Source organism: Petromyzon marinus, chromosome 7, assembly GCF_048934315.1.
Source record: "Petromyzon marinus isolate PM22_M1 ecotype Great Lakes invasive population chromosome 7, UKy_Petmar_22M1.pri1.0, whole genome shotgun sequence".
Lineage (NCBI taxonomy): Eukaryota > Metazoa > Chordata > Hyperoartia > Petromyzontiformes > Petromyzontidae > Petromyzon > Petromyzon marinus.
In genome coordinates, this window is record NC_133673.1 from 15,983,480 (window position 1) to 16,003,590 (window position 20,111).

The window sequence follows — 20,111 nt, forward strand, 5'->3', positions numbered from 1 at the left end:
GACCCGTGGGTCACACGCCCCAAAGGGTGGCACAGGCACACAGGGAGGTGGAGGGGGGGTGCAGGCTGCGGTATGGATAGCATGCAGGGAATGTCAGCGGTACGCTGCGCCGACAAAACATGCCAATACACAACACGGAACCAATGCCTTACTAATGCAAATCATACAAAAACCCTTGCTAACATTGCGACGACAAGAGGCGTGGACAGGTGATCCCTCTCTCTCTCTGTAATGTGACCTTAGTGAGCTGGGGGAAGGGGGTGGCACAACGACCAGTGGTCTTGAAGAGGGGGGGGCGGCGGGGGGGCCATCCCAAAGTGAGGTTGAGAACGTCCGGCAATCACTTCACCACACGCTCTCTTGCCTAAATGGCCAACCCAAAGTGTTTGTGAAACCACACAAACTGAGCAATGAACTCAACATCATCACAGCAAGGTGCACTACTGCCCTCTGATGGACACGCCACACTTAAGAGTTTCCGACACCTAGCAATCATCTGCGGCGTGCTGCAGCCAGCCCTTTAACAGCCCTACACTCATGGGATTACACAGCGGGTGTCGCTTGCTGTATATATAGGCCCTTAGCGGTCACAAAGTGGTCCTAATGTGATACAATATGGGTTTGTATAGCGACTAAAATGCAACCATTTTTTCTACAGAAGCTATACAAAATAGCGGTGCATTGCTTCAGCGTTATGTATGGCAGTGTGAACTCAGGTAATAAAGCACTCCTAGCATTCACTGTTTATAACGTTTTATTGTATTTCAAGCTTAGTGGCTGTGTTATTTCTAGGTATGTTAGGATTCACCGCCCCACTTGTTATGGTATGAAATGCCACGATTAAAAGGTCGCCATTTAATAGTCGTTTCAGTTGTCCGTTTCATTTGGCATTCTCATTTTTCCCGGTCCTGTTTGTAGAGTTTTAAAATTTTAAAACACTTTGCAAATCCACTGATGGATGAAGGCCTCCTCATAGCGTGTCCATCATGAAGAATTGTTTGAGCATATTTCACCACGCTGGTCAGTGCAGACTAGTGAAGGGGGCCGGGAATTGAACAGTTTTTTTTTGGGTTCACAGGACACTGCGCTGCTCACCACTGTGCCACCACTCCCGCTATAATTATATGAATTATAAATTATCAACTTTTCCGCGCATGATAAAATGCAATTTCTTGAGTGAATTAATATATTTTAACTGAATAATCGATTGTCACACGCCTAATAAATTATATGAATAGAGCTTAACTCTGGGTATGCTGCGAAAGGTTGGCATCTGTAGTCCACAAGCAAACCATACCATTTGTATGAAGCCCAGGCGTCAGTAATGTCCGAGTATGGATTCAACTTTAATAGGTCATGACTAAGTCTACGTACGATTCTGTCTTGGAGGTCGTAGTGGCCATAGAAATCGTGCGTTCGAACAAAGTTTTAAAGGAAATCTTGGGACTGGCTGGCGGAACACATGGGGTTCGGAACTTCCTTTACTTCCATTAAAAAAACGTGCACTGGGTGGCGGTGAAAGGGGCAGAGTCTCACCTGATGCCGCAACCTAGCTTTTCCCCGTACCTTGGCCAAGAATTTGATTAATTACTGTTTCCAAAAATCGGCACAATTCGTCACGATCCACACCCTCGCGACAGAACAACAAATTGGGCAAACTTGTTTCACGGCAGCCGCCTGCCACGCCGTTACCTTGCCTGATGTTCGCGATGAGGTGCGTCGAGACGTTCTTGTTCTGGATTCGTGCGGAGGTCTGATGGGGAATCACATCGCGCATCTGGGCTTCACTGCTGATGGGAAAATAATGAGACAAAATTGCATTACACGCACACAAATGCATTGCAGTTTATCATTACGCCTCCATTAGCCTAACAGGTAGGGCTATTCAATCGTTGCCTCATTCACCTCCATCTGCCAGTCAGAATGCACTGGGATTTGGCAAGTGGATTATCACTGTGGACAAATGTAATTTGAAAGCGAGCTCGACTGGAAGTGAACCGGCTCAGTCCTCTATGTAACATTAATATTAATAATAATGCAGTTGGCTTACACAGCGAAATAATCACCGAGCCTCAACTCTTTTCCAAAGGAGGGTCCTGCATTTTGGTGTTTAGTCAATTCCATTCATGAGTGTTTGGCGTATTTGTGGGAAGCTTAAGTATCCAAGAAAATGCACACATACAAAGGGTGAACACTTGAAGCCCCCACAGATTCAATAACACATTGGTGTACTGCCACCTCCTGTACATTCAATCAAATAACAGCCAAAATATACAACTTCTGGTATTCTTAGGTAGCCTGCCATTAAAGTACTAAACAGGCTAAACTCTGCTTAGATTCCGAGATCTCACGAGGTTGGGTGCATTCAGGGTGATACGGTGGTTGGCATAAAAGAAAAATCCAATGTCAGATTTGATATCTCAGCACTTGTAAGAATCTGGGTTCAAACCCTAATTTGGTTGGGCTTGGTTAAGTACTAGACATGTGCATGTACAGCCCTTTTGTGAATCCATTGCTGGAAGTAACTTGCTCATCTGCCCCTAATGGACATCTGTGAAAAAAAAGCTTCGTAGCTTATCGGATTCCTCCAGTCTCAATAAAGGTTCTTATTCTGACAGTAAAAAAAGGCTTTTGTTGCAATGCCCTCTTCTCCTGACAATGTATCCCCATATAGGCATGCAACGATGCATCAATTTCAATCTATTATTAAACTACATTCAATATATTAGGCACACACTGAATTCAGCTTTTCCAAGAATAAATTGTATACAATGTCAGCAATTTATATACCAATATAATCTGGGGTGAATGGATTTGGCAAACTGACAATACAGACAGTAATAAAACACCCATGGATTCTTTCATCAAACCATGAACCTCATCAACACATTTCAGAGGGGAGGTTGATAAGATTTAATAACGCAAGAAGATGTGCAGTGCATGCGCAAATACGAGCTCACAACAACTGAATGTGTATACATTTCTCCCTTGATAACCACCAACACTAAGAGTTAAGGGAATTTGAAAACACAATGGGTGTGCTTTGCTTCATAGCTTGACATGAGGCTGCCTTTACTGTAGAGGGCTCCAGAACAGAGACTGCTTCAATGTTTATCTCTTTGCTAATAACGCACAAGAGGATATAAACGATTTCAACATCAAAAAATCTCCCCGCGAGTGGAGGTATCAAAACTTTGGTGCAGTTCTCGGCGGTAGTAGACAAGCAGTCTGCGCGGCAAATGCCAAATAGGTGCGGAGCGAGGCTCCGTGTAAATCGAAAGCCAGGCAGAAGAGGTGGCCTTTAAGCGTCTCTTAAAAGTCCGTGTCGATTCAATGCTGCAAATGTGCAGTGGGGGTGGCATGCCAGACGGAGGGGGCTGCGACGGATAAACAACGCCTGGCAGTGAATATTCTAGTCCTTGATACAGAGGGGAGGAAGTGAGCCGCGCTCACAATGAAACACGAGATGAAATCAATCAAGCGAGCGAGTGAGCGAGCGCAAGTTTGAGAGCGCCGCTGCTCAAGAGCAAGCAACCGCACCTGACGGAGCTGGCCTCGGACTCCCAGTTGGAGTTGGGGTGGCCCGGCTCCCAATTGCACAGGAGAGTGGCGTAACCGCAGCCCGGCTGGGACACCATGAGCTCGGGGCTGCCGTCCACACGCGGGTTGGTCGAGAGGCTGTCCACCTGCGAGCGGGTCGCGCGTCGTGCACAAAGCGTCGCCGGTGTCACGTTTCTCTTTAGTCTCTTTCGCAATGTTCTGTTGTCCAGTTGTCCTATTAGTGTCGTGTTACAAGACGACGGAATGCCCATATGGAATCCAGCAGCTAGAAGTGCTCCACCCCATGTGAGAGAATAATGGCCTGTGAAAGGTGATTTTACAGAACTGCTTTCAAGATCCCTTCAAATGATATTTATGCACACTAGGGGTGCCGCATTTTCCACCTGCTCTATAGTTATTAATCATAAAGCAGTCAAAGCCAACATTCGTAGAAATGAAAAAACAAATGTAATGCTATTTATTGCACAGTCTTTGGTGAACAAGCCACTTACCCTGGTCACCAGTCACTGCAGAGAAAAAACATAACACCACTTGGGAGTGTTTCAGCAGCATGCACAGCTACGTATTTACAACCTCAGAACATAACAGGAATCCCAGCGTTCTTTACATGTCAAGATGACATCACTATCTTTACACATTTTGCACCCAACTTTGTGAAAGCCGTTTGATTTTTAGGTCGTGTCTCTGTTAAATACATGCTGATGACCCTTTGCTTCAGGAAAATATTACCTTCCCAAACGAGCAACCATGATGTTTAAGCAGCGCTGTAGCGTGGTTGGCATGGGCCATGGTGCGAAGAAAGAATCGGGAGCCCCCTGTCCAATATGCCCCTCTTTATAACCCAAGTGCCAGGGTCCCATCTGGTTCAGATGGAGTTGTGCAACCTATATTTTTTATTTTACCAGGTAACGCCCCACTGAGCAATCCAGCTTTTTTCAGAAGCGACCTGGCTATCACAAATGATAGCTCAACAAAGTGGCTAATTACGTGGTAATGTGTCGCGGCCAAATACTCTAAACGCATGTTTCTAAATGTGGAGGAAAAAAACCCGAGGACCTGGAGAAAAATCCACGCGACCACGGTGAGAACAGACAAAATACCAATATACAGGCGTCAGGGTGTGGATGTCGAGCTTGCATCGAATGAAGTACCTGTCCCTCTAAAAGCCACTTCTTCAGCTGAACGAAATGCCCCACAGGATTCTCAGGGCAGTCCCCGGCGCCGGCCTCCCAGCGGAGGGCGCGCACCACGCGGTCCGTGTAGCCCACGACCAGCTCGCAGCGCCCGTCGCCGTCTGCGAGACGAGCACGCAGCCCGGCCAGACGCGACGTCGGCAGCGCTCGTGAACAAAGCTTTAAACATTTCCCGTGACGCCGCGTTGCCAACGGTGCACAAGCAAAAAATAACAAACACTCACAACACCTACATCGTGAGACCTTCTCTGCCGGTACCAAAATGTAGTAATAGGGTTTTTCCCCTTTTTTCTGGCAACAAAACTGAAACCTTTTTTACAAGGATTCATGTTTGCATTAACCACAATACCTGCAGTCAAAATGCAAACAAAAAACATACTATGATAATATATGCATTGTCCTTGAAACTGATTGGTCCACACCAAGGGACGGCTTTCTTTTCAGCCTCAACCCAATTGGTGCTCGACCACATGATGCCAAAAGGTGTACAGCTCAAAGACAATGCGAGAAAAAAGGGGAAAAACCCTATTATTACATTTTGGTACTGGCAAAGGAGGTCTAATGATGTAGATGCTCTCTCCGAGCCCTCATTACTTTGATAGTGCATTGTCTTTGAGCTGTACACCTTTTGGCGTCATGTGGTCGAGCACCAATTGGGTTGAGGCTCAAAAGAAAGCCGTCCCTTGGTGTGGACCAATCAGTTTCAAGGACAATGCATATATTATCATAGTACGTTTTTTGTTTGCATTTTGACTGCAGGTATTGTGGTTAATGCAGACATGAATCCTTGTAAAAAAGGTTTCAGTTTTGTTGCCAGAAAAAAGGGGAAAAACCCTATTATTACTCACAACACCTTCCTAAAAACCCTCTCTCCCCCGAAGAGGAAATATTCAGGATTTTTTTCCTTCTTATATTTTTACGCAAAGAGTGGTGGGAGTCTGAAAGAGATTGACACAAACATGTTGAAAGTTGATGCACTGGGACTCTTCTAGAAATGGCTTGATGCTGTACCATCATAGACCTGCTATGAACACACAAACGAGAGAGATGGACCACATTTCCCCCCTCTCATTTGTAATCGTTCTTATGTTCTTTCTAATGTTCTTATGACAGGCAATATTTTGGGCAATAGCCCTTCCTCCTTGGTTAACAGGCATGTAATAATGCATCGATTCATTGATTTATTATCGAAGCTTTCACTCAAGATACATGTATCACACCATACGAATGAGAACTGATCACCTACGACTCATCCAAATTGCATGCAAATGATATGCCACAGTTGGTAAGGCCACGTGCGTGGCGGAGACTAACACTGGAGTGGCAGCCAAAAGAAGGAATAAGTCCAAAAGTACATCCACCATGGCAATAGAGCGATTCATTCAATTTGTAACACAGATTATAGATGGATTGTTGCATCGCAAGACAATGAGATTGCTATGGCTTGGGGAGGCCTTCATCCAACAGTAGATATATCTTGGCTTATGATGATGAATAATGCTTTAAGTTACATTTGGTTTAATCGAACTATACAAACGTGACCAAACAAATGATAAACAAAAAGTTTGACTCCTGAAATTAATAAAAAAAAAACACGTTAATCGTTACATATCTATTACTTTATATCCTGCGGTCAAATTCTACGGAGGATGGCATGAATGTGATTTGGCAAGTGTATTCAGGAGCGTATAAATAAGTGAACCATTTAGCACATTGGGTAAGTAGAGTTCCCACAAGGACTGGTTCTGCTGGGTGTCAGCACACCCTTGTTGCCCACGTGATAGGTGCTATTCTATACTCTTTGGTACTTTCGGTAAAGTCACGTAGGTATAAAATAAAAATAAATCACGACGTTTCGGGCGCAACAAAAGCGTCCGTCATCAGGTGGGAAATCAAATCAGGATTAGATGATATTCTAGAGAGTACGCCGGCTTTTCGGGAATAAAATGCAAACCGGCTTTTGAATTATTAAATTACATCAAGCGTGTGTATTTTAAACCGTAACATATGTTTTGCTGCGTTTTTTCCCCATTCCTGCTTTTTAATGTCATCTTTTGTACCGCACTGCCAGAACATTCTGATCTGCCACACCAATAAATCAATAACAGTTGCTTTACACGGCAATCTGCAGACAGTGTGTGGCAGAAGGCATGCTTCTGCCGGTTCTTGTTTGCCAAGTTACCAGCATGGCTCAGCATTTATATTTTTTTTCCAAGAGGGCTCGATAAAAAAAACCAACCGATGTCGCTGATAAGCAGGACTTTGGTGTTGGCGGGGATGTGCTGTTGCAGAGTTGGCCTGATTGCGGTGGGCTGCGGCGTCTCTTCTGCAGCAGGGGCATCTTGTGCCGGGTTTGATAGCCACGGCAGAAAGAACACGTGGCACAGGCCCTCGCCACTCACCGACACCACGAAGTTCTGCGTGGTCAGGCGCGAGATAGGACATCGGTGACGACTACCGTCATGACATATTATTAATCATTTAAGAAATATCATGCATACATTGTGCATTATGTGGCGCTTTCCAACATGTTTAATTCAGAAGCATTTCATTCGCACTATGGAAGGCAACGGGCAGCTGTCAAGGCAAACAATATACACATTTCTACCGGTTTGGGTCAGCAAATTTGGGGCAATGTTTTGATCAATTTATACATTTTTCATTTATGTATAACTTCCCAGTAGCAACACAACTTTATAGGAAAGTATTGCTCACACTGGCCGATTTGGATGAGTTAAAGTATGCCCCCCACCATCCTTTACAGAGCTAATGCATAATGCTTTCAACCATCACTGTCAATCATTTTTAAAAAGTTCCAACGCGTAAAAGGTGACACTAAAATAGATTGCTGAATAAGAACTATCCAATATTAACCTACACGTTTAGTTTTGCACTTTTCAATATTCCTGTGGCTAGTGTTGTGCAATTAAATATGTAGCTGTATATTACCTTTCCCTGGTTAAAGACGTCTCCAATACCAACACAAGTAATCTGAAATTGAGAAAATAAATAATGGCAATTATATTTTGAACTTCAACCTATATTGCAATTTCCACATGAGTAAAAACAAATATATAGTAGAGTTGAGCCATCCCTCCCCTAGAACATTCCCCAAGATGAGAAACATCCCAATATTTGTGAAACCTATATCCCTTGAAAATGTGAAAAAGGCTCTAGTGTCAGTGGACTATTACCATGGGATTTACTGTACACCACGTTAAATAAACTACGACTTACATGCTAAATGCCATTGGTGACACGCAGAAAGAGAATAATATTAGCCAACAGTGGGTTGACAAATAGCTGCAAATTATTATCGTTATTTTTAATCTGTGTCGAGACTTCGTTGAGCAAGTGAGGCCATACGGTGAAAGATTGGGCAAAATTAAGGATGGGAAACCAACAAAAGGAGTTGCACCGGATAATATGTAAGATGCTGTGAGCTGTCTTGAAGGAATGTCCTGATTTCAAAACCTGGGCAGATCAGGCTCAACTGCTTTGGAAAGGCAGCCAGGCTAGAAGGAAAATCTGGTTCAAGATCCATCTCTCAATCGGCATTGGGTCACAGTGGGAGAGAAATCCCCAAACACCCAGAAACCATTGAATGGAGGTAGCTCACTGTTTTGTCGAAGCAAATGATATCGAGTAGATATAGACGGTCTGCACCATGAACAACTGACAAGAGATGAGACAATAACTCCGGAGAGGATACCAAGACAAACAAAGCAGAGGCAGACGGTTGAAGAGATGGCGAGATTAAATCAAACGATTTTGAGGCCACTTCTGGACAAGAGCGACTACGGAAGAAACAGGGGAAAATGAGAGCCACAATTGCCCAGCAGTGGGATATTACAGGCTGGCAACTACAGTGACTTTACCGAAAGATCCAAGCAGATGAATCCCTGCAGTCACGAAAGCTTTAAATCAAAAACTACAGTCTAATTTCCGACAGCCTAAAATCGGTTCTAACTAAAGGGATGAATTTCGCAGTCACCCCTAAATACATCCCAGTTGATATTATTGCCCAGGTCGACGTAGCCCTTAAGGGTTTAGGACACATTACTGCAGACGTGGCAAGATTGGAAATCGCTGCAATCCTCAAAAACGCTAAGACACCTATTAGCAACATCAGTATGATGAGCGCTTTGAGCTTTCTCAATTAAAAAAGAGAGAGATGACATTCATCCTCTCAGCCGACAAGGGCAATACCAATGTCATAATGGACAATACAACCAATAACAAAATTCAGGACCAACTTAATGATGGTAACTATACAAAAATTAAAAGAGATTCCACCAACAACCTCGTTACGAAAGCCAACAAGATCACCGATTCGACATCTTTAATCGAACCAACCAAGCGGTTTTCCTTAAAACCCTCTGCTGCTAGGCCACCCAGATTGTATGGCTTACCAAAAATCCATAAAGAGGGTACACCCCTTCGTCCTATCATCTCCACCATTGACTCACCCACCTACAAACTTGCCCGATTTCCATCTGAGACCTTACAACCATTCACTAGTAAGACCACCTCAGCTCTACTTAACTCAGCTCGCTTGGACATCTTACTATCCCCAGGTGATTTGCTCGTTAGTTTCGATGTAGTTTCTTTGTTACTAAAGTTCCTGTGCCTGACACCATTGTAATCATTGAAGATTTGGTCCAACAAGGACTGAATGCTGATGTACCGGCCCTGGTGAGACACTGCCTCACCAATATTTACTTCACCTGGAATGGAACATTCTACAAACAAGTTGAAGGTATCCAAATGGGTTCCCCCTTATCTCCAGTTGTAGCCAATGTTGTCACGGATAAATATGAGACAGATGCCATCCAGGCATCCACTCTACGTCCATCCTTGTGGAAGAGGTACGTGGATGACACATTCGTCATCTGGTCACATGGCCGACCAGCTCTGAATCAATTCCTCAACCACATAAACTCCATACACCCAGCTATCAAATTCACCATGGAGGTGGAAAATGATGGCAAGCTACCATTCTTGGATGTTTTAATCGAAAGGAGACCAGATGGCTCAATGGGACACTGTCTACAGGAAAGCCACCCATACGGATGCATACAGTGAGGGAAAAAAAGTATTTGATCCCCTGCTGATTTTGTACGTTTGCCCACTGAGAAAGAAATGATCAGTCTATAATTTTAATGGTAGGTGTATTTGAAGAGTGAGATACAAAATAACAAGAAGAAAATCCAGAAAAACGCATGTCAAAAACGTTATAAATTGATTATTTGACCCCCTCTCAATCAGAAAGATTTCTAGCTCCCAGGTGACTTTTATACAGGTAACGAGCTGAGATTAGGAGCACACTCTTAAAGAAAGTGCTCCTAATCTCAGCTTGTTACCTGTATAAAAGACACCTGTCCACAGAAACAAACAATCAAACAGATTCCAAACTCTCCACCATGGCCAAGACCAAAGAGCTCTCCAAGGATATCAGGGACAAGATTGTAGACCTACACAAGGCTGCAATGGGCTACAAGACCATTGCCAAGCAGCTTGGTGAAAAGGTGACAACAGTTGATGCGATTATTCGCAAATGGAAGAAACACAAAAGAACTGTAAATCTCCCTCGGCCTGGGGCACCATGCAAGATCTCACCTCGTGGAGTTGCAATGATCATGAGAACGGTGAGGAATCAGTCCAGAACTACACGGGAGAATCTTGTCAATGATCTCAAGGCAGCTGGGACCATTGTCACCAAGAAAACAATTGGTAACACACTACGCCGTGAAGGACTGAAATCCTGCAGCGCCTGCAAGGTCCCCCTGCTCAAAAAAGCACATATACATGCCCGTCTGAAGTTTGCCAATGAACATCTGAATGATTCAGAGGACAACTGGGTGAAAGTGTTGTGGTCAGATGAGGCCAAAATGGAGCTCTTTGGCATCAACTCAACTCGCCGTGTTTGGAGGAGGAGGAATGCTGCCTATGACCGCAAAAACACCATCTCCACTGTCAAACATGGAGGTGGAAACATTATGCTTTGGGGGTGTTTTTCTGCTAAGGGGACAGGACAACTTCACCGCATCAAAGGGACGATGGATGGGGCCATGTACCGTCAAATCTTGGGTGAAAACCTCCTTCCCTCAGCCAGGGCATTGAAAATGGGTCGTGGATGGGTATTCCAGCATGACAATGACCCAAAACACACGGCCAAGGCAACAAAGGAGTGGCTCAAGAAGAAGCACATTCAGGTCCTGGAGTGGCCTAGCCAGCCTCCAGACCTTAATCCCATAGAAAATCTGTGGAAGGAGCTGAAGGTTCGAGTTGCCAAACGTCAGTCTCGAAACCTAAATGACTTGGAGAAGATCTGCAAAGAGGAGTGGGACAAAATCCCTCCTGAGATGTGTGCAAACCTGGTGGCCAACTACAAGAAACGTCTGACCTCTGTGATTGCCAAAAAGGGTTTTGCCACCAAGTACTAAATTATGTTTTGCAGAGGGGTCAAATACTTTTTTCCCTCATTAAAATGCAAATCAATTTATAACATTTTTGACATGCGTTTTTCCGGATTTTTTTGTTGTTATTCTGTCTTTCACTGTTCAAATAAACCTACCATTAAAATTATAGACGGATAATTTCTTTGTCAGTGGGCAAACGAACAAAATCAGCAGGGGATCAAATACTTTTTTCCCTCACTCTATCTAAAACCTGACTCCCACCACCATCCTTCCCAGAAGAATTCCCTCATCAAAACTCTACACCATAGAGCTCGTTGTATTTCCGACCATCATCACCTAGCGAGTGAACTGGAACACGTACACCAAGCTCTCAAGACGAATAGATATTCAGACTACACAATCCGTAAAGCTTTCACCCCAACCTTTGGGAAATAACCATCTGAGGACCCAATTAAAACCATCACCTTGCCATACATAGCAGGAGTCACCAAAAATATTTCCAAAATCATGAGCAAACACAAGATCCAGGTTCGATTTAACACAGTATATAAAATTCGTGATCTGATCCCATCTGTGAAGGATGTGATCCCTTACATGCAATACCCAGTGTCTACAAACTAAGCTGTCTGCGGCAGTAGTTACATTGGGGAAACTAAGCGACATGTCTCGAACCATATTCGTGAACATAAGGCAGACCTGAAACACGGTAGGACAAATACCTCGGCCGTGGCTGATCATTGTTTTAATGCGGTGGGCTCACATTAAATGTATTTCTCTAAGACGAAGGTACTGTGCAAACCCACTGGCTATCAACAAAGATTAGTTCATGAAGCCATCCATATATATAGACACAATTTCAACCGAGAAGATGGGTATAAACAGAGCATCATTGGAAGGACGTTATCAACGAGTTTAAGTCATAACTAGCTGTGATGTTCCCATCCTACCACCTTCCGATGTTAGTTGTTATTTTCGGCTCTCTGATTTTACATTAACAGGTTAAATTTCTCAACCTAACACAGCCACCTCGCTCACCAAGCTTGAGGTTTTGCTTTGCGATCTCTCACATTAACATGCTAATCTCTCATATAAACATGCAAATCTCACACATTAACATGCTAATCTCTTACACTAACATGCCAATCTCTCATATGAACATGTTAATCTCTCAAATGAACATGCTAATCTCTCACATTAACATGATAATCGCTCATATCAACGTCAATCTCTCACATTAACATGCTAATCTCTCACATTAACATGCTAATCTCTCATATTAACATGTTAATCTCTCACTTTGACATGCTTATCTCTCACATCAACAAGCTAATCTCTCACATTAACGTGATAATCTATCACATTAACATGCTAATATCTCACATTAACATGCTATCTCACATTAACATGCTTATCTCTCACATCAACATGTTAATCTCTCACATTAACATGCTAATCTTTCACATGAACATCCTAATATCTCACATCAACATGCTAATCTCTCACATTAACATACTAATATCTCACATTAACATGCTAATCTCTCACATTAACATGCTAATCTCTCAAAATAAAAATGCTAATCTCTCAAAATTAACATGCTGAGCTCTCACATTAACATGCTAATCTCTCACATTAACATAATCTCTCACATTAACAGAGCCACCTCGGGGCGCTCGCAGTGGAGGCCTCTCACCGATCTCACATTAACATGCAAATTTTTTACCTGGCAGCCCTTTGATTGGTGGGAAAACCCACCACCGTCGCGGTCGCTGCCCACCACTTTCATTATCATTGGCTGCTGACATTTGGGCTACGCCCATTTCAAACCTTTATAAACAGTTTGCCTTTAGAAGCTAACGACCTCTTCCTGATGACGAACGCTTGTGTTGCAATCGAAACGTCGTAGTTTTTTGTTAATTTCCTGGAACCTATATACGTGACTTTACCGAAAGACCCAAAGAATATGAACTACATCTGGCTGAATGTTCATGTGGGCCTTGCCACATTGTTTTTCAAGTTTCAAGTTCATGTTGTTATAGCCACGTGATAACTCAAAGAGACCCTGGATAGGTCCATATGCAAGAGTGATATGGGTTAGATGTCCTCACCATGCCCAGGGAGCTGCTGCTCAGGCAAGGGCTTCTGCCGTCGCCTTTGTACACAGAAAGGCGGCCGCTCGTGTCTCCGACCACCAACTCGTTAAGCTGCAAAACACAGAGGGAGCCATCCAGCATCAGCTTAAACTCTACGGGCGTGCGTAGCTTGAGAAGCTAATTGCATCGAGGGAGTTCTTAGGGGAGGTCAAGTAATCGGTAGTCTGTGCATGTTAAGTAGTGCGAGCTGTGTGGTATGCAATGATACATTTGTGGCCTTGGTTGTTGCTCGCTAACAGCATATGTCAAATTCAATAATTGACAAGGCTAAATGGAGTGTCTTATATAACTACTCGACCCGAGTTATAAGTGCTCTGATACTTGCATTGTCTTTGTACTGTTCACCCTTTAGCGTTTTCTGGTCTGACACTAGTGTGTCAAGGCCATACAGAAGGCTGTCTCTGGTGTCAGATAATCAGTTTCAAAGGCAATGCATATGTTATCAGAGAATGTGTTTGCACGTGTTTCCATAAGTATGTGTGGTTAATTCAGATTTGATCTCTTGCAAAAAAGTATCTATTTGGTGTCTGAACATCTTAACACCTCTTTTATGGCCAGAAAGGGTACAGCCTATTCTCATTTTTCATCACTTTTGATACTGCCAAAAAAGGTCCCGTAGATAAATGGAGTGTCTTTGTTAATTCGTCAGACACAGTTGATGGTGCCATTTTTTTAATGCATTTTTTTTAAAGGTTTAAGACAACATCATGCCGAATGTGCCCCATCTCCATGTCAGATCTCGGAACATATGCAGGGATGAGCCTGGATAGTGGTTGGGTTATTGTGTCTACCAACCATGCACAGACAGGGTGCCACAGTCAATTTTTTTTCTTAGGGGCCGTCCATAAATGACGTCACGCAGCTTTTGACGATTTTTGACCCCCCCCCCCTCGTCACACGGCGTCATAAAAAGTCACGACGCCCTCCCTCAAATATGACGTCATAAAGCTCTGCCCCCCTCTCCCCTCCAAAAAATAAAACATGCTTCAAATCGCTTTAAACTATCGTCACTGTAGTGCGTATTTAATGTGCCGCTGCACTCTGATGTTGTATGAGCAAACATTTATTAAAAAGTCTATTTAATTAAGTAGAACGTGTTGTCTATATTTATTTAAAGTTGCGCATTTTGATGTGACGTCACATTTCTCAAACCTTGCCCCCCCTCGTCACATATCGTCACAAATGTCTGACCCCCCCCCCTAGGTGCGTGACGTCATTTATGGACGGCCCCTTACACGCCTGTGGCACATTTTTGGCACAAATCTGCCACTCAAGGCGCCACCGCATTCATACTTAAACATACAAATAGAAAACGTTGAGAAGAAAAAATATATATACTATGCTCTTTGTTTTTTTTCGGTAAAGTCACGTAGATGAAAAATAAAATTAAAAAACGTAAATTATTTTTTTATTTTATTTTTCATCTACGTGACTTTACCGAAAAAAACAAAGAGTATGGATCCTTGCAGTCACGAAAACTACAAATCTAGAATACTATCTATGGTTAAATTTTGATTTAAAGCTTTCGTGACTGCAGGGATTAATATTCTTGGTTCTTTCGGTAAAGTCACGTAGAAGGGAAACAATAAAATAACAAAAATATAAAACAATACAATTCTCACGTTTCGACTGCAACACAAGCAATCATCATCAGGTGTGAAAACCACAACAATTTTTTCTTGCTGTGGTTTTCACACCTGATGATGACTGCTTGTGTTGCAGTCGAAACGTCGTGAGAATTTTGTTTTATATTTTTCCTATTTTATTGTTTTCCCTTCTACGTGACTTTACCGAAAGAACCAAGAATATATATACTATCTATGGTTGTTTAATATATATCCAATTTGTTGGACAGCAAAGGGAAGTACAGCAAATTCCATTGTTGGACTGTACTTCTACGCTGCCAAGGCAATGCCGCTGCACTCGCTGCCTTCACCAACCCGCAGTGACCAGCTTGATGATGTATGGGCAATTAGACCATACTGAAAATCTAGATAATGGTCAATTACCCCTTGTGACTGACAACGAAGCGTGTGACATTCGTGTCAGCCAGATATACACAACATTCAGTGTGTGGCGATCATACATTACTGTGTCCCGTCCTGCTTTAAGATGGTTTCACTGAACGGGCAACTGTGTCCTATCCCGCACCTCCGACTGGTTACGTACGGTGCGAAAGAAGTTCAACATACAGTATATGCATTCCTATTAGGTAGTATGCGCGTGTTAAATTAAGGGTAATTTGACACCACGCATATCACCGCAACACGATTACCCTAATTTTGACAATCGTGTCCACCGTGCACTGCACTACCCCGGTTTCCTCAGGTAGCGGTAAAACTCTACCCCATCGTTGTCGGCGTCTCCCAGGCACATGGCGTGCGGGAAGAGGTTCCCGGAGAACTCCAGCGCGACTCGCTCCACAAACGACACCGTACGCATTCTCCGCGGCCCGAGTGAAAGACCCTCGGTTGCTGTACGGGGCCTCGCGCCGGGGGAGACCACGGCCTCGCCTAGAAGCGCTGCCGGAAAACAGGCGCCCAATCCCCGCCGCCGACGCCGCCGAGTGCGCCCTGGGGTGGTCGAGCCGCCGAGCGCGTCGGTCAAAAAAACTCAATCTTATTCACCGTTGCACAAAGGCACGCGCTTAATACACACTCGACGCGTAAAGCTCTGGCTTGTGAATTGTTAACGTGCGTGGATATTTGTGGGGAATTAAGTGTAAAAGTTGTGTTTACGGTCGCGACACCACGTGGGTGTTGTACCCCGTGACGAGGGTGACGTCATCACCCCCGCTCTGCCCCAGTCAACTTCCTCTCTGGCCACCCGTGGAAGGAAACTTTCAATCCAGCAGTGGATTGATCATGGCTTAACGATGATGATGTAAAATGAATGCAGCATAAAAGCCCCTTTCATAAATACGTGCAGCAGACAACTCTATGCAGAATAAAAAATATATATACGGGTTGGCCAGGAGATTTGCAGTGGCAATGGATTATTGAATCAATCTGTGCGGTGTTTTGAGTCTTACCTGTTTGTGTTCTCAGTAGAGTATTTACCCTTTCTCTATTTTGCACTCCTATCGTTGTTTTATTCTTCGTTGTTGCTGCAACTTGCTCACCTCCCCTATTGGACATCTGTGAAATATAGCTGAATAGCTCATCGGATCCCTCATACAGTCTTCATAAACATTCTGATCAAAATGCAGGACTAACCTTTCAAAAGAGCATTGCGACTCAGTGTGTTGGCTAATTAGGGGGAATTAAAACTGCATTAAAATAATCTAAGGGAATGGAGAAAATTTACACATTTAAATGAGGTACACGTTGCACATATAGAGACATTTTAAACAATTGAAATATTTCACATTGTCCAAAAAGTAAATGCAACAGCTCATTAAAACTCAGTGGTAATGAATAGTTTTAACATAAAACGGATGGCAAATTGTTTAATGTATGAAAAACATTGTGATTGGAATACAAATGACCAAATGTGTTTATTTTAGGAGCATGAGGAGATATTGAGGAATGTCATACATTTGCCTGAGGTGTTGGTAAAAAATGTTTTAAGGCTGTACGCTTGACCGGAATATATTTGTAAATGCCTTAAAGGCAAACATCACCATCATCTGTGCAGTTCGATCCACTGCTGAACGAAGGCCTCTCGAAGCAGTCGCCACCTCTCGTCCAGCGAGAAAGGCGGTTGGATGAGAGAACGCCGCGGGGAGCACGTGCACGCTGGAGATGGAGCGATGAAAGCAGCCTTTGCGCATGAGCTACACGGATTGTAGACAATCACAGGGCAATGCACGTCTCTGTCTATTGCCAGTGGGAAGTATCCAGTCTGATTATAGCGATCAAAGTCATGCGCCTCAATGTTCAACATTTTTTTTGTAAACACACACACACACATAACCACAAGGGCAGTTGGGTCCAGACTATTTCGGGCTGTTTAATTGTCTGGCTGATTAATTTATTACGCAGTGCTCATCGCACTTCACAGCCTAGAGACAGGGGTGGAATTTCCACATTCCCATGCCAGACCCCAGTCAATTAATGTAAATCACTATTGACTAAGCAGAAAGTGGTACTTATTTAACTACCACGCAGTTTGAACTTAACATGTTAGAATTATAATCTTTATTTAGACCTATCCCAACTTTAACCTCCTGCCAGTCCTAGGGAATGGCTGGCCCTGTTTCACTTGGGGTGCTGAAACACAAAATTTCATTCAAATAAAATTTTAAAGGTCTCCCAGTTTTCATTTGATCTCCATATAGTCCGTGGGCCAAAGCAAAAAGTATTTTACCACTGGAGTCTACAGCAGCGATAGAGCAGCAACTTCAGCTCAAGTGCGAGTGCTCGATCGTATCTGCATCGTGGGATCACGAGAGTTGGTGATGGCTTGGGGAGGCCCTCATCCAGCAGTGGATCGATCGTGGCTATTGCTGATAATGATTATGACGAGGTGGCACAACTTTCGTGGTTACATGTACGGCCCATTTGTCGACCCCCACGTGCCGGGGTTAATGTAATGACGTTTCACCAAATGCTTGTCGTGGAAATTACGTCACTGAAAGACCCAAAGAATATAAATTAAGTGCATGTTGTGTTAGCACAACTTATTTTCAAATGTGATCACATAGCTCACTTTAATTCATAATAAAGGATTTTGGGTTATATCGCGTAAGTATTCAAATGTGCCGTAACCCTCCACCACCAGACACAGCCAGTAAGGTTTGTCACGTAAACAAAACGTGCCAATGAATGACTACTTCAGCCCAACGGTGTGTTGGAGAGTAAATCTACAACACTTACAATACCAGGACATTGGAAGCAAACCAATAATATTTTGGCCAACTTCGTTGCTACTGAGCAGTGAAGCACCTTAATTTATTTTGGCTTTTCGAATACTATAATAAAAACACTCTATTCGTTAATTACACCGTCGGAAACGGTCAAGTATATAACATGCGACGTTTGAGGCAATGTGCCTTCATAGCATGTGCTATTACCCGAAATGTCGGCGAGAATGTTTTTATTTCCTCTTAAGGCCACAGCATTTTGACAAATGCCACAGACAACCTGTGCACCACTGCCAACGCAGAATCGTCAAATACATTGCTTAATATTTTAATACAGAGTGATCGAGGAATCCCTATACATGTTGTGTTAGGAGAGCTCCGCTCAATGCACAGAGGGGATGGAGAGGACAGCGACTTCTCCGGCCACCCCTTTATTCTCGCGAGGCCTCCTCAATGCGAGGAAGAGATGTGGGGACGAAAGGGAGCGCTGTGGGACCGTCGTGAGCGCGAGCCTCGTGGCGACATCATCATCGCACCGCTGGCTCGCGAGGTCACAACTTCCAGATTATAATCAGTTCATAAATTTCCTTAACAACAACAGATAAACAGACAATATATCCCGCCATATACTTGCGCCACCACCCTCCCCCAAGCGGTGTTTTTTCAGCCACGATTCAACAATCGTGTTTCTTGTCTTGTTTTTGTCTAATGTATCTCATCTCTGCGGTTTCTTCCCCCCCACCTTCACCCTAACCGTAACACGGGCATATTAGTTGCACGTAAATTGAATAAAACAGCAAGTAACTTCAATGCACTTAATTTGACGAATGCATCGCGAGTGTAACAATTTCAATCGTTGAATAAATTTACCATTACGTGTTGAGTACATTTCACACGTGGATTTGCCACTTTGGAATGTACAGCCTGTTATTAATCGGCAGCAGCAGCAGCAGTCGCCCACACGTGTGGATTACGGAGTTACCATGGACTGAATTTCACTTCCCTCCACTGCCCTCCTATCTCACGTTGCCACAAGACAATGTCACCGGCAGAGACAATTACCATCATCGTCATCAGCCATGATCAATCCACTACCGGATGAATGCCTCCCCGAGCCTTTGTTGCATGTATGATCCTGTTTGACCAATTTCCCGGCTATCTTACACGGGAGATCCGTGGCGGCGCGCGGGCACAGCAGAAGTGGCATCAACGAAACAAAAAGATAAATCTTCTTTGGTTCTTTCGGTAAAGTCACGTAGAATGAGAATAAAATAATAAATTGATAAAATAAAATAACACAATAATATTCTCACGACGTTTCGGCCACAACACAAGCGGCCTTCATCAGGTGAAGGGACGAGACTGTCTGGTAGGACAGCGCTGGAGTGACAGACAGTCTCGTCCCTTCACCTGATGAAGGCCGCTTGTGTTGTGGCCGAAACGTCGTGAGAATATTATTGTGTTATTTTATTTTATCAATGTATTATTTTATTCTCATTCTACGTGACTTTACCGAAAGAACCAAAGAAGATGAATCATTGCAGTCACGAAAGCTTTAAATCGAAAAAGATAAATATTTCAGAGAAACGGGTAGAGCAGGGGGTCCTTAAGGAATATACCACAACCAACAGAGGAGGTAATAATAGGGTTTTTTTATATTCTTGGTTCTTTCGGTAAAGTCACGTTGAAGGGAAACAATAAAATAATAAAATATATATGAAACAATTACATTCACGACGTTTCGACTGTAACACTGTTTGTGTTACACTGTTTGTGTTACAGTCGAAACGTGAGAATTTTATTGTTTTATATATATTTTATAATTGTATTGTTTCCCTTCAACGTGACTTTACCGAAAGAACCAAGAATATGAATCACTGCAGTCACGAAAGCTTTAAATAAAAAAAATAAGGGTTTCCCATTTTTTCTGGCAACAAAACTGAAACCTTTTTACAAGGATTCAAGTCTGCATTAACCA

General features: G+C 43.4%; 1 protein-coding gene across 8 annotated transcripts in view; it reads right to left on the bottom strand.

Moving 5' to 3' along the window:
* Nucleotides 1–20,111, bottom strand: part of ITFG2 (integrin alpha FG-GAP repeat containing 2) — a 42,958-nt gene that overhangs the window by 22,234 nt on the left and 613 nt on the right. Inside the window, exons 1-7 of one of the 8 annotated variants that reach the window (XM_076065437.1) lie at nt 16,952–17,066; nt 13,285–13,380; nt 7,704–7,745; nt 6,994–7,171; nt 4,713–4,855; nt 3,541–3,686; nt 1,693–1,790 (exon numbers count right to left, since the gene is read on the bottom strand). In XM_076065437.1, coding sequence (XP_075921552.1) covers nt 1,693–1,790; nt 3,541–3,686; nt 4,713–4,855; nt 6,994–7,171; nt 7,704–7,745; nt 13,285–13,380; nt 16,952–16,957 — 709 coding nt within the window. In that variant the 5' untranslated portion in view covers nt 16,958–17,066. The other 7 variants (XM_076065435.1, XM_076065436.1, XM_076065434.1 and 4 more) reach the window with 7 other exon arrangements.